General features: G+C 25.1%; 1 protein-coding gene across 1 annotated transcript; it reads right to left on the bottom strand.

Moving 5' to 3' along the window:
• Positions 1 to 347: 347 nt before the first annotated feature.
• Positions 348 to 14169, bottom strand: LOC145836587 (DNA mismatch repair protein MutL-like). Its single transcript, XM_082944379.1, has 8 exons — positions 13956 to 14169; positions 12334 to 12766; positions 9293 to 9437; positions 5990 to 6073; positions 5363 to 5495; positions 1238 to 1356; positions 736 to 814; positions 348 to 565 (listed from the first exon to the last, which is right to left on the bottom strand). The coding sequence occupies exons 1-8, from the start codon at positions 14167 to 14169 to the stop codon at positions 348 to 350; spliced, it is 1425 nt and encodes a 474-aa protein (XP_082800505.1).
• Positions 14170 to 14612: the final 443 nt, after the last annotated feature.

Genomic DNA, 14612 nt, shown 5'->3' with positions numbered 1-14612 from the left:
GATTTTTCAGCAACCGTGATACATAAATATATAAAACAGGAACAAATTAAGAACAAAGTTATTACGTTTGATATAAGAGGTCAGCAAATATAACTTAAGTTTCATATTTTGTTAAAAGTGTACGCTACGTTAGTTTCAAAAATAATTGGTTAAGGAGCTTTGTGTAAAGACCTTTTAATTAAAACTCAATATGATTACTTATCTACCGAGTTTTAGTTTTAGTAAATAACTTGTGCAATACTTAAAACTTGTACTGTAGCTATATATTAAAACAGTTAAAACTTGAATTGAAATTTATTTAAAAAATTGTTAAAAAATAAAAAACAAAACTCAGATCCTTTTTAAAATTATTTACATTTGGCAATTCTGTGGCTTATTTTTGAAAGACTAATTTTGTTGCCGAAGCTTTTGAATAAATTTTCTCCCCTTTGAGTTGAAAATTCTAGAATGGGAGCGACAGAGGGCCTTCCATGCGCGCATTGAAAAGGAAGCCTGCACTTGCTCAACTCCAACATCAGCTTTTTGCATCTTTCTATTGAAAGCTTATCGCCAAACCTTATTGCACCTTCATCGCGAATATGTACAGAAATTTACAGTTTATTAACAGATATAACTTTAAAACTAAATTTATGAGACGTAACGTGTAAATGTAAACAAAAACAAAAAATATAGAAAATACAATAATATTCCTGAAGAAAGGACTGAAAATAAATTAAAAGTTACTATATGAATTACCGTGGCATGCTCTGGAGTTGAGAATTTCTTTGATGCATTTACATATGGGACTCGATGAGTAGCTACCTCTTTTAATCATCTATTAATTATAAAGGTTTAAAAAATATTTTCCTGAGATTTCAAAGAAACAAATCAGACTTTCATTAGGATTTTTTTTATATAGTTTCAATAAGTCTACTTTAACAAACATTTAAACTTATTTTATTAGTCTACAATACATTTATTAATGTTTTGATTGAGTGAAAAAATAAAACAAGCAATATAGAAATATAATTGATATTCTTAGAACTACTTTATAATTATAAATAACAAAACTTTTACAATAATAATGGAAGATGTTATCAAAAAAAAACATAACAAACTACAAAAGTTTAGATAAAATAGTGAAGAAATGATACAATGCCGTAAACTACAATACTATAGTTTCCTAAGTCAAAGTTATTATTATTCACAAAAACAAGGAGTATTGACACTAACTAAGCTGATAACAATTAAGACATACTTGAGTAACTTCTGAAAACAAACTTTCAACATTTTTAGTCAACTTTTCAAGTGAATCACTTAATCTGTCTGCTTTCATATTGGTAAATATTGATGGAACTGTAAGTACATCTAGTTTCCCTAAGCAAATAGTTGTTAATTTTTTTATTCAAACTATTTTTTTCATAAATAAATAAATTATCGATTTATTGGTAAAGTTTTTATTTTGTCCGCATAATCATAAACTTCTGTATTAAACTACTCTTTGTTTGTTATTAACAACAATGTAGAATTTATTTTAAACACATGTAAAATATTTATTCAATACAGTAATAAAAACAATACCGTTTACCTCTTTCTTTTAAAGAGTAAGTAAGACCATATCTACGAAAATATTCTTCAGGTTTTTTATAGCTGGAATTAGGGAAAGACGAAGTCAAATTAAAATCATGCCACAAAACTTCACAGCAACTGTGATCCACACAAACAGGCAATTTTTTTGAAAGTTTAGTGCATAACAACCTTGAGTTTGAATCAGCTTTCATTCCATGAATAAAATTCTCGCAACAATCTTTTTGTACAAAATTACAAAATGTTGAAAACAAACAAGATTTTACGATATTAGAAACTTTACTAAAACAAACAAATTGTAAATGTAACAAATTTAATGGTATGGTAGTGTAAAGTATTAAAACAATAGTCTCAAACACTTAAATAATTATACTAAAGTTTATTCAAACGTATAACACACACTTTTTAGGATATTATGTTTCTTATACGTTTTAAATTAGATCAGGGGTCGGCAGGCAGTTGATGCTCGCGGGCCAATTTTCAAGTTTTCAAAATCTTTGCGGGCCACAGTTTTAGTTTTAGTGATATTTGAATAATCTTTGGGCTTTTGTTTTGGTCACACCAGAGATAGTTTTACTTTTATTCACTTAATTACTTTAAATGACTTTTAGCTACAAATAGAATGCCTATTTAATACATGAATATCTGTTATTTCTTAAATAATAGAATTCACATTGTTTGATATATATAAGTCTTAATAAAATATGTATTTTCTTAAATACTTAATAAGTTAAACTTAATAAAATACATTTATTATTTTACTTACAACCTAACTTTCTATAAAAACCGAGCTAGAAAAACATTTATGGGTCACTTTTATACATTTTTTACATTATAAACCACATTTCCTATCGAAAAATGGTAACTTTAAAAAATAGTTTTTGCGTCTTAAATAATCTTAAGTAGCAAAAGTAATAACTAAAAAAAGATACCGTTGAGAGTTATAACTTATTTAAATAATTTGTGTTTGCGTTAGCAAAATGTTAATGTTTATTTCTTCAATATCAACAAGAAGTCGCGTTTAGGAGATGTCTGATGATTATAAAGCCGCATAAACCAAATTAAGACGTAAATCAATTTGTTAAGATGCGAGAACTAATACAACAGATATTGCTAATTATAGAATTTTTATTATATGTGTTATTACTAATTTTTACATTTTAGAAGAATTTCTAGGTTTAGTTCCAATACAAAGCACAACAATATATAAAGGCAATTTAAAAGCAAAGGTACAATGCACCAATATAAAGTTTTTAAAAGTACAACTTTTAGCTTCTATTTTTAGTATATAATTAAGTTAATGTTAAAAAAAAAAGTCTTAAATAGTAAAAATTACAAGATACTGTCAAGATACTTTAAACGTGTTTTCTAATAAAAAATATTTATATGGTAGATTTTTTGTGTCAAATCGAGCTTTTATTACTTTACATGAAAAAATTGTTTGAAATTCCAGGTTTTTTCGATAATTCTCAAATTTATGGCTTTTTCAGATTTTTTAAGTATAAATTTTTAAATTGCAAGCTTTTCCGGAATTTTTGTCAACACTAACTGTTCATACTTATATGTACACAATTAGTATTAATAATAATTCAAATTATATCTTCTGCAGAACTTAAAATTTAATATATATTTTAATTCAAACCAACACTATTTATGAACAAAACATAAATCATAAATTTAATTTACAACTCTTTAAAGCAAAAAAGTCAAACCGAGTAACCGAAACTAGTCTGATATTTTAGAAAACAAAAAAACTATTCAAGGCAAAAACTGAAAAATGACTAAATTGGCCTGAAATTTCAAGTCTTCAAATAGTCATATTCTGAGTGTGTGGCAATTTTTATTTGTTTATTTGATCGAATTTGAACTATTTTGATTAAAAATGTATCAACTTAATTAATTATCATTACTCAATCTAGTTTGTATTAAATAGGTAGTTCCAAAAAACAGCAACTGTTTATATTAGTATGCAACGCATAAAAATTAACTTATTTTGCTAAAAAAACATGGTTTGAAAAATCAAAAAGTATACCAAATAAAAACTTTTTTAATTTATGTCGTATATATTGTTTTAAATGTGTCTGTACACACTTAGATATTACATGTAAAAACAATAATGTTAGAAAATTATGCATAAACTAAATTCAAATAAAAATTGGTTTAAAATATGAGCATCTTTGTTCATTGGTGTGCATAGGAACTAATTTAAAATGCAAAGAAAACTTCTAAAATATCAAATATCAAATAAAATGTCAAAACCAAAACAAATTAAACGTATTTCTTATTCTTATTATTATTATAATTATTATTATGTTATTAAAAATGTTTTTGTATAAATTAGAATATAACATTTAAAAACAAAACATCTGTAATAGAAACTTAGGTATAAAAAACGACATTTTAGTTCATTACTATGCATTTGTATGCATAATACAAAAATGGAAAATATTTGAATGTAGTTTTTACTAAATAGGTATTATATAACTATCTTACTAATTTAAAGCACTTTTTAACTTCCTTTTTCAGAAAATAATTTGCTGTTGCAAGAAGAAAATTATTAGTAAATTGAGAAAAAACCCTGGTAGAATGTTAACCTGTCCATTTTTATTTTAAAGCTAAATCATTAAAGTCTTTTAATTGTTTAAAATGTTATACAGGAACTTAAAACTAAATTTATCAAACAAATTTGACTTAAAGTATATTTTTGCTCATCAGGCCACATTTACATGGTCGCGGGCCGCAAAATTTTTTTTCGCGGGCCGCATTCCATTCAAAAAAATAACGTGCTCGCGGGCCGCAGATTTACCCTTTGCGGGCCGCAGTTTGCCGACCCCTGCTCTAATGGAACACATGTATATAGACTTTTTATGTCAAAGGTTGTACAAACATCATCTTTTTATGGCTTTATGGTTTTTAGAGAATCCATAAATTCAATATTTGAGTTGATTATCCATTTACTTTTCAGTAATGGTTTAAGTTGAATTTCTAACCATTTGCACAAACTATATTCTGGTTTTGGCCAATTGGTTTTCTAAACTATAGCTTTCAGAACATCTTTAGTTGGAAACTATTTTTCATTGAAAGATAGGATCAATAAATTCTACAGAAATTGCATCGTTTATAAGTTTCAATGTCCAGGTGACCTGGATACCCAGTATATTGGAGAAACGGAGCGACAACTGTTCGTCAGAATTAAAGAACATACAAAGCCTACAAATAGTGCAGTATTTTTACATATAGAACAATGTAAAGTCTGTCAAAATCATAGTCGTATTTTTAATTGTTTTGAGGTAATTAAGTTTTGTTAAAATAGAAATATTTTACCTGCAGTAGAGGCTATTATGATTAAAAAACTAAATATAGACTTAACCATCAACTAGGTCCTGATAAAGGATCTAGAATTACACTTAACATTTTTAAATAGTCCTTTTTTGTTATAATTACCTATTTTAGTTTTTATGATTAATTTGATTAGTTTTATATTGATAGTTTTTTTAGTTTAATAGTATTTTCTTTGATTAATTAATTTTTGTGAGTATTTATTTTGTTTTGAAAAGGAAATTAGTTAAATTTTGAAAGCATTGCTCAATAAACTGTTTTTATGAAAAAGATTTTATTATTAGCAATAAATTGGTACATAAAATCATGTAAACATCTTTCGCTACATTCTTTTAACAAGTTTGCAATTAAAACCAAAAATAAAAATCATGCCGTAATCAGGAATACTTAAGAAAAGCTTTTTTTGTTTTAATCATATTGAGAAAAAGATGTTAGTAGAGTTATTTTATTAGCTTACTTTTAGTAAAAAGATCAAGCCTGACTCTTTCGTGAGAGGCATGCTGATCGAAGAGCAATATTATTTTGTTCCTAACCAAAGTAGGATGATCAATGACTGCTGCTATAAATTTGTTGTCCACCTGACCTAAAACCTGTTACATAATGCTTCTTTCAATTTTTGTAATTAATGCTAACATTTTTCATTTAAACTGTTGAAAACTTTAAGTGTTCAATATAAAATTTATCATTTAGCTAACAGTTTTAATAGGAAATGTTAAACTTAATGGCTTAAAATTATCTCAGTGACAGGATCACAGGATAGGAATATGTTTGAATTATAAGATTTTTAATACTATTTTAAAACATCAACTTTTTAAAACACTCATTTATTAAAAAGTAATCGGATGTTAATTTTATAACGAAGTTTTACCAAGTTTTAAGCTTTTCATTTAGTTTCAACTGCAAGCTGTGTTATTTTATTATTTTGGGTCAAAAAAACGAATAATTAGGAAAAAATATATATACTTTATTCAACTTGTTTTGATTAGGATAATATGTTAATTATATCTTATTACTTAACATTTCAAACACTGTTGATACTTTTAAATTATATAGCTTATAATAACCCTATTTTTAACTAAATTACCTGGCAATTACTGATCATATCTCTTGTTAGCTTCAGTCCTTTAAACCTGTTTGTAAAAACTTTAGCCAAGGACTTGATTTCAACCTGTATTTTTTAAAAGGTTGCATAACTTACCAAATTTTTTACAAACACAATCTTTACCAAATATTTAATTAAGTAATTTGATAATAACATTTTAATTAAGTTGTTAAAGGACTATAAAAAGAACTAAGGATCAGAATTTTCTTAAATTATTTAAATAATAAACGACAGGTTAAAGCATGTTTATAGAGTATAAATTTTTTAAAGAACTTACGTCAGTAGAATGATAGATTGTTGTATCTAACAAACTAATGTTCAGATTTGGTATAACCGGACCTGTTTCCTCTGATAAAGATCTGAAAGTTTTTACACTACCTTAGAAAAAAATTACAGATAATTATCAAGTATAGATATTTAAATCCACAACAAATTTGACAATTTTTATTTTACATCAAATATTAAGATTTTTTCAACATATTCAAAAAACAAAAGATTGTTTCACTCTAGCTTCTCTAGAGATTGTCAGTAGTTAATTAAATCTGAAAAAAGTTTTCTTAATTTGTCTCCTTATATGTATAAAGTTGAGAACTTTTTATTGTTCAATTTAATAATAATTTACAGCATTAATATTTTAAAAGTATAACTCATTACTCTAAATATAAACAGTTTTCTTTATAGTTTTTCATTTTTTGACTTAACGAAGACTGAGTAGATGATCCAAAACAAGAGTTTACAAGTGATGAGTTTCTAGATATTGATATTTTTGACACGTCTGAAAATTTTAAATCCTTATTTAGAAAAAGTTAAACCTTGCTCTAATATCTACAATAAATTGTTTTTGATTATTATTGTAAAATAAGATATTAATACACAGTTTTAAGAAAACTTAACATACAACAAACATCTGTCTTACTAGATTCATCTATAAAAGAGTCTTGGCTAGGGCACACAAAAGAACTTGAACCGGTCAATTTGTTTACATAAACTTTTTTACGCCTTTTCTTGCAAAACTTTTCAGTCCAACCTTTAATTATATAAATTTACCAAGTTATTAACAAAATATTTTACAAATTTGTTATTGCTAGTGCGATAAAGTAGTAGTTTAGCAGTAGGAAATTATTTGTAGTATAAAAACAATTTAAAAAAAGTTAATATTGATTATTGAACTTTTATAAAAAAAACAATAATACTGAATAATTAATTGAAAGCATAAATAAAATTGTAACAGATAAATAATATTTTTCAAAATCTGTATACGGAATTTCAACAAACTTTTATTTACTTCAAAAGCATTCGCAGTAAAATAAGTTTAGAAATGTAAAATACCATTATAAACTAAATAACGTTAAAACATACCTTCAGGACAAATTAAATTTGGTGTGTCCCTTTTTTTAGGTGAGTTATTCTTATTTGGGAAATTTATGAAACTCTCCCGTTTCGATAAGGGCTTATTAATTGGTCCTTTGAATGCTAAAAATTATATATCTGCTTTTTATAAACTTTCAAAAAAAAATTGCAATTTTAAATTTACATCTATTTAAATTTATAATTTAATTTTAATTATAAATTATTAAACGCTGTGTGAATTTCTATATTTCTATTATTGTGTGAAAACTTTTATCTAAATAACATTTTATTTAAAAAAAAAACAGTTTCTAGAACAAATATTCTAAGTATAACTTATAGAAATCATCTCATTAACATATTTGAAGAAAATATAAATTTTTTATTTATACAATAACCGTTAACTTAAGGTTTCATTTTAACTAGTAGAAAATATTTTTTAGCATATGATTGCAACTTATAGATTAGAAACAGCCTAACATAGGGGTAGGAAATTCTCTAGTTTGCAGACCAGGTTTGGCAGCCTTACGTTCATTATAGACCTGGCTAATTAGACTTTTGCATGCCGTTTTACTTTTATAAACGAACACTAAAAAATAGTTTTTTATTTGTCTAACAGTCAAGTTATATTATCATCATAATAACGAAATTTTCACAAAATTTCACTTATAAGTTAATTTTCATTGTCATTGCAATGTTAAAAAACATATTACAATTAATTTATTTACTAAAAAGTTTTATATCTAAAATTAAGTTTCACATCGAATTAATTTGTTTAAGGCGGCGGATTCGACCCACAGGCCGTTACCTAACCTTATATTCTAGCATATTGAAAGTTTTTGAAAATTTGTACTGACACTACAGACTTCTTAAAATAAATAAAGAACGCGTTTAGAATAAACTTTTATCTAAAATGTCTTAAACATGTGTAAACTAAAAACATATTAGCATTACCTAAAGTTTTTAAACCATAATAAACAACTAAAATCAAATCGCATATAGCAGGGTTTTCCTGTCTTCGAAGCAAAACAGCCAGCCTGAGTTTTAGATTTAGTTAATTAATAAGTAGTAAAAGCCAAAAACTTAAAAAAATGATAGTGCTAACCAAATAAAGGTACTTGAAAACCATAAAGGACTTATAACTACGAGGAAAATACTTAATTATTAATAAAAAAAAGTCAATTTTGAAGTCTTAAAAGCTAGCAAGACATTTAGCAAAAAAAAACATTTATACTTAGTTCGGAGAAAACAAAACTACGAGCTTAAACCAGTCTGAGTTTTTATAATAATTTGATTGGCCTTATTTTTTTTCAAAATAGTTTGAGTGTAAAATAAAATAAGAAGTATAAAATGTTTCAAGTCTTAACCATAGCTTAACTAAATGTAAATAACTGAAACTTTATGGTTTAAAAAATTGACACAGCTTACTAATAATTAGCTAACCTTGTCTGCTAATCATAAACAACTTATCTTCAGCAACTCTAATCTTTTCACTCATGTCATTTATAGGTACCTAGTTAAAATTAAAAAACATTGAATGCGACAACTTTTTTTTATTATCTGAGAAAACTATGTATATAAAATGGTTAAATTCTTGAATATCCCCAAAATATTTATCAGTATTAGGAAAAGGCTTGACTTTGTTATCCAAACTTGTAGCATTACTAGTGACAAAAAATTTGGCTGATTCATATACATGCAGCTTATTTGGTAAAAATTTTAGAATCATGGTAAGGGTTAAAAAAACATTGTTTAGAAACTAATATAAAATATGTAAACAGACTCATTTAAGCATAATGTTAAAAAACTGCATGTGTTTGAAGCAGCTAACAGCTTCAAACCTCCCTCAATTTTCAATAGTTTTTATATTTATTTAAAATTTAAAAGTTTTTTTTTTGATATAAACATCAAATCTTAAAATACTGTTGCAATAACTACCACAGAAGAAGTTTCATCATTTTCATTGAAGAACAAAGTTTTGCATGCAGTTTTTGTGATGCAAGAAAGTATTTTGCTCCAGTCACTAAAAACTGGTTTTCTTTTGTTGATTTCCATTGAAATGTCATATAAACTAGGAGGACATCTGTTAAATGAAACAATAACAAATATTTTTTATACATTACGTTGAACTGCTTCGATTGAATTTGCCTTAACAAGCTTTTATTTGATTTACTATTTTTATAAACTATAACGCTATAAGTACTAACTAAGCTACATTTGTAAAGTGTAGAGTTGTGTTTATTGTTATTTTTATTTTTATTTTAGGTATAGATTTTAAGACATTAACAAGTAAATCACTTTTATTAATCTAATCTTTTACATAAATAAGTAAGCTCCCTGCTAATCTTTAATTTTTTTATTTTAAAAGAAATCTTAAGATATAAGCATTAAAAAATTGATAACTCAATAGGATTATTATAAAAGGCGCACAAACTAAAAAGGCACATAAGGATTTTTTCAGTAAAAAAATTAAAAATATATCCCCTCCTACAACTTTTGAGCAACTTATTTCAAACTTTCTCAGTTTAGTCTTGAAATCTATAAAAAAAACTGTAATTTTTTTTTCTAACTTATATAAAAATTTACATATATTCTCTTTTTGGTCTTTAAGTTTTTATTTTTCAACTTTGTTTTACCAATTTTGACAAATTTTTTTGAACACTAAAAAGAAGATTTTCTTAAATTCTGAAGTCTCTAGCTCAGATAAAAAAATTACATAGATTTTTGTGAAATAATTTACTTCTTAAACTTTTGACGATGAAATAGTTGTGGTTGTTAGGTTTTTAATTAAAACTTTTTAGAAAAACGTCTTTAAAACAAAGTTAGTTAATCTTTTTTACTTCTGTAAGAACTGACTTACACTTCATAATAGTTCTAGTTTTAATTTTGTTAAATTGTTATACTTCCTATGACTTTAAAAAAACTTTAACTGGAAGAAAGAGATGTAAAACTAAATAAATAATTAATTTTAGTACAAAAAGCATACAGTTAAAAAAATATATTACCATTTTAGTTTTAAAAATTGTTTCATTATCTCTTATTTTCTTATCACAGTTTTCCGTGTTTCTTAGTGGCTAAAAGAAATGAAATAGTTATCAAAAAAATAAATTTTGTTTGAAAATCTTTCAGTGTTCAACTTAAATAGTATGTAAAACTGAACAGAAATTATATTAAATTTGTTGAAATTATAGTTAGTAGAATAGAAACTAAAATACTTGATAATTAGAACATAAGCTGGATAAGAGTTGTTACACATTCTACCATTTTTATCAATTTCTTGTACAAAAAGTCTAGCTAAAGCTTTGCTTATTTGCTTCTGTAAAATAAAATTGGTCCTTAAAAAACTTACACAAAATATTATAATCATTTAATATTAAAACTATAATGAATAATTAATATACAAACTTAGAATGAAAGAATGAACTGTATATTGTAACTATTATTTGTAATATTTGTACATATCTCTTTACAAAGCTAAACTAAAATGAAAAAAGTTTAAAACTTACCGAATAAACAGTACGCTTGTTAAGATACACTAGCTGTAGTTTGTTTTCTATGCTTTTGCTTTGTTTTCCAGCATATATCTTCACAGAAATATCATCATTTTTAAAGAAAAGCTGACTAAACTCTGTAGTTTTAATTTTCAGTGAAGATTTGAAAACTTGGTCAAATCTGTAAAAGAAAACTGTTTTTTTCATTATATTTTTTACTCTAAGTAAACTAAAAAAATTAAACGAAAATTAAATTAATAAGAAACTAATGTAAAAATGAAATAAAACTTTGAAAAAAAATCCATTATTATCTTTAATTACTTTTATTGTTCAAGCAGGACAAATTGTTTTTTATTTAATTTAAAGTGTATTTTACAGCTTTTGCTTTGCATTTTTTACTTTTTAGTAGTCATTATTTATTATATTAAAATGAGTTCAGGTAAGCTTAGTATAACTAATAAGTAAGGGTTGTTGGTAACCTCAACTATTAAGAAGGTGTTTAGCCTCTAGAGTTTTTGTAAAAACTTAAATTACTTGACTACAGTAGACTACCGCTTAAGTACGCAAATTGAACCCGACCAAAAAGTGCGTACTTAGCACGGGTAGTGCGTACTTTTTGACAACATAGTATAATATGAAATTTAGTCGTTTGTTTTCTTTCTTACAACTAGCCACCAAATAATTAAGCCAAATAAACAAGTCTTTAATTTTAAATAACATTTAATACATAATTCTAATATGCAAAATTTTTTAATAGATTTTAAAATGATTTATTTTTTCTATAAAAAGTTTCTACATAATTAATACATACATTTAATATAGAAAGTCAATGTCAGTCAATGATATAAAAAAGAATATTAAGCCATATTTTTCGTATTTTGTTTTGTTAGAGGCAAAGTACCAAACTACATTGTGTTTACCAAACATTTTCAAATATCAATGTGTGTACATTTGAATTAAATTATGACTTAACTATGTTGTATTTGTAGGTTTTTTTTAATTTGTCATCTAGATTTATTTATTTTATAGCATTACAGCTCAAATATCATTATTCTTTTCAATTTTCTGCAACCACTTTATAAGTATTTAGTTTATTAACATTTAATAACAGGACTGTCACAATCTCAGGCCACTTAGACTACTCGGGATTACTCACCCTAGTTTAAAAGTTGTGAAAGTCTCAGGCTAACTCAGCAGGTTGGCCATTCTACTTGGAAACATAAAATAATCTGGAAAAACTTGATGATTGAAAAATTAGGCAATAAAACTGGAATCATTCTGGATAAGTGCGTACTTAAGGCGGGGTGCGTACCAAAAAAAGTGCGTACTTAAGCGGTAGTCTACTGTACTTTAATTTTTTTAATTCTATTACCAAAACAATGTTTTACTTGTTTAAACAAAATATATTTTTTAAATTATTATTAGAAATTAAAAGTTTTGAAAAAACTTTGTGCTATTAAAATAAAAACTAACAAAAACTTAAATTACCTTTCAAACAATGTAATTGATGGTTCATATCTGACAAAACTACTTGTTGATGCTTCTTTAAAATCAAATTTAACTGTGTAATTGATCAAAGCAATTTCCTGCAGCATAGCTCTTATATCTTCAAATTTTGAAATTAAAACAGAGCAATTAGCTTTGATATCATCCTTTTGGAAAAGACCTTCAATATAAATGCTTGTTCCATGGCCATAATGCTTAGACTGAAAATCTAAATCAACTTGACTGTGAATTTGACCGAAATTGCTGATATTTTTGTAGTATTTAATAGAAGGGTTATTAGGAACTGATGAAGATATTTTTACAGATCTAGAAAGACAACATATACTAGCAAGTGCCTCACCTCTAAAACCATAGGTAAGAATTTCATTGTGAAATTCAAGCAAGGAACTACACTTGCTTGTTGAATATCTCTGTCCTAAAAAAATTAATAACAATTTAAATTTTAAAATGTAAAACTAGTTATTATTATCTATAAATTATGAAAGTTACAATTAAATTTTTTTGTACATTCAAAAATATTAAACTGGTCAAAAAACTCAAGGGTTACCACTAATTTTCTTAAATTTATCAAGGACTTTAAATTAGAACTATTTTACCTTTTTTAGTCTAAAATAAAGCAAAAAATGGGGTAGAAAAAATAAGTAAATATTTACATGTTTTTTATAAATGTAATTTTTCTTAGGGTAAAAAAGCTATGAAAAAAAATCAATGTTTTTAGAAAACTTAGTTACTAAACAAGGTTTTTAATCTAATGCTTAGTTTAGTATAAATTCTACAGTAATAAAAAAATTAAGTTTACAAAAGCAACCTTATTGCAAAAACTTCTAAAAATTTTCTCTATCACACTAGTAATGTTATGCATAAAATTAATTAAAACTCTTTTTTAACTAAGTAATTGAAAGTGTAAGTGTTTAGTTTTTTAAGTTTTTTAAACTAAGTAATTTATTACTAGCAGTTTTTAGTTTGTTAAAATACCTAGAAAATGTACTAATACAAAAATGTTCATTAAAAATCGCAATGCTAGTAAACTACCATTGATTTATATTTCCAGTACTAACTTTTGTGAAAATAAAACGGGATTTCAAATGCTTTTTACACCAAGTTAAACACAGAAGATTGTTGTTGTACATAAAATTTCTAAACAACTTAAATCTTATTATAGTTAAATATAAAATGAGTAAATAATTTTACAACTGAAACAAATAATTGAACGTACAATAAATTTTTTACTTACAAATTTTAGTTGTTAACATTTAAAATTTTACTTTGAAAACCACTAAAACTTATTATTTGTAATAACCTACCAATTAACAATATTAGCCTTAAATTTGTCAACTACAATATAAAAAAATTAAACAAATCTTGATACAATATAAAAAGTTTATTTAGAAGTACTAAATCCATCACTAACTCAAGACATTTTTCAACAGAATTTTTAAATTGTAGGATTTCTAAAGATTTTTTTGCAGTCCTGACTCATTTACAGTTTTTTATTTACTTAATAAGCTTTATTTATTTTTTGTCTAGTAATATTTTGTTGTTGTATTGATATAATACTAAACAGTTACTTATTTATCAACGATATTTTAAAACTAATTATTAACCTGCTTTATCTAAGTTTGTTTTATTTATCCCTCTACCATTATCCTGTATGTGCAACACAAAGTTTTTGAGAGAGCAAACAATTGATATTTCATTAGCATTTGCATCTAAACTGTTTTGAATTAGCTCTTCTAAACATTGATCTAATGAAGGTATACAAAACCCACTCCTAATACTTTCATGAGTATTAACAGAGTATCTTTTTATTTTTTCCATTTATTTAAAGTTTTTGTTTTATAGTATATCTAAATGCCTATAGTAGTAGTTTTTTAGTTTTGAAGTTTAAAAATTCCTATTTTCAATCAAAAACTTTAAAAATTAAAATATGAAATAATTATTTGTTCATAAACTGTATAATGTTAGTTATAACTGTTCAAAAATATAGGTTTAATCAATTGCTAACAAAAGATCCTAGTGAAATAACTTCACTGGAATATAAATAAAAACAAACTGTACCGTAATCTTCCTTTATTGTACCAACATATGTTTCTGTGTGTTAACGAACCAACACACTTCAACTGGGTATTTTTCAACTGGGTAGAGTTATTCTTTCAACCCAGTTGAAGTGTGTTGATTCGTTAACACACAGAAACATATGTTGGTACAATAAAGGAAGATTACTGTACAATTTGTTTTTATTTATAATATTAGTTATAAAA

Source organism: Thalia democratica, chromosome 5, assembly GCF_965202585.1.
Source record: "Thalia democratica chromosome 5, ktThaDemo2.hap1.1, whole genome shotgun sequence".
NCBI classification, from domain to species: Eukaryota; Metazoa; Chordata; class Thaliacea; order Salpida; family Salpidae; genus Thalia; species Thalia democratica.
This window is presented reverse-complemented; position numbering and strand designations above follow the sequence as displayed.

What these genes read in the sequence shown, in the direction of transcription:
- LOC145836587 (XM_082944379.1), bottom strand. Translation starts at nt 14,169, where the DNA reads ATGGAAAAAATAAAAAGATACTCTGTTAATACTCATGAAAGTATTAGG. An exon ending in TCAATTACATTGTTTGAAAG is followed by an intron (nt 9,438 to 12,333) that starts GTAATTTAAGTT and finishes TTCATTTAACAG; the next exon opens with ATGTCCTCCTAGTTTATATG. An exon ending in GCTTGATCTTTTTACTAAAA is followed by an intron (nt 1,357 to 5,362) that starts GTAAGCTAATAA and finishes CTATTTGCTTAG; the next exon opens with GGAAACTAGATGTACTTACA.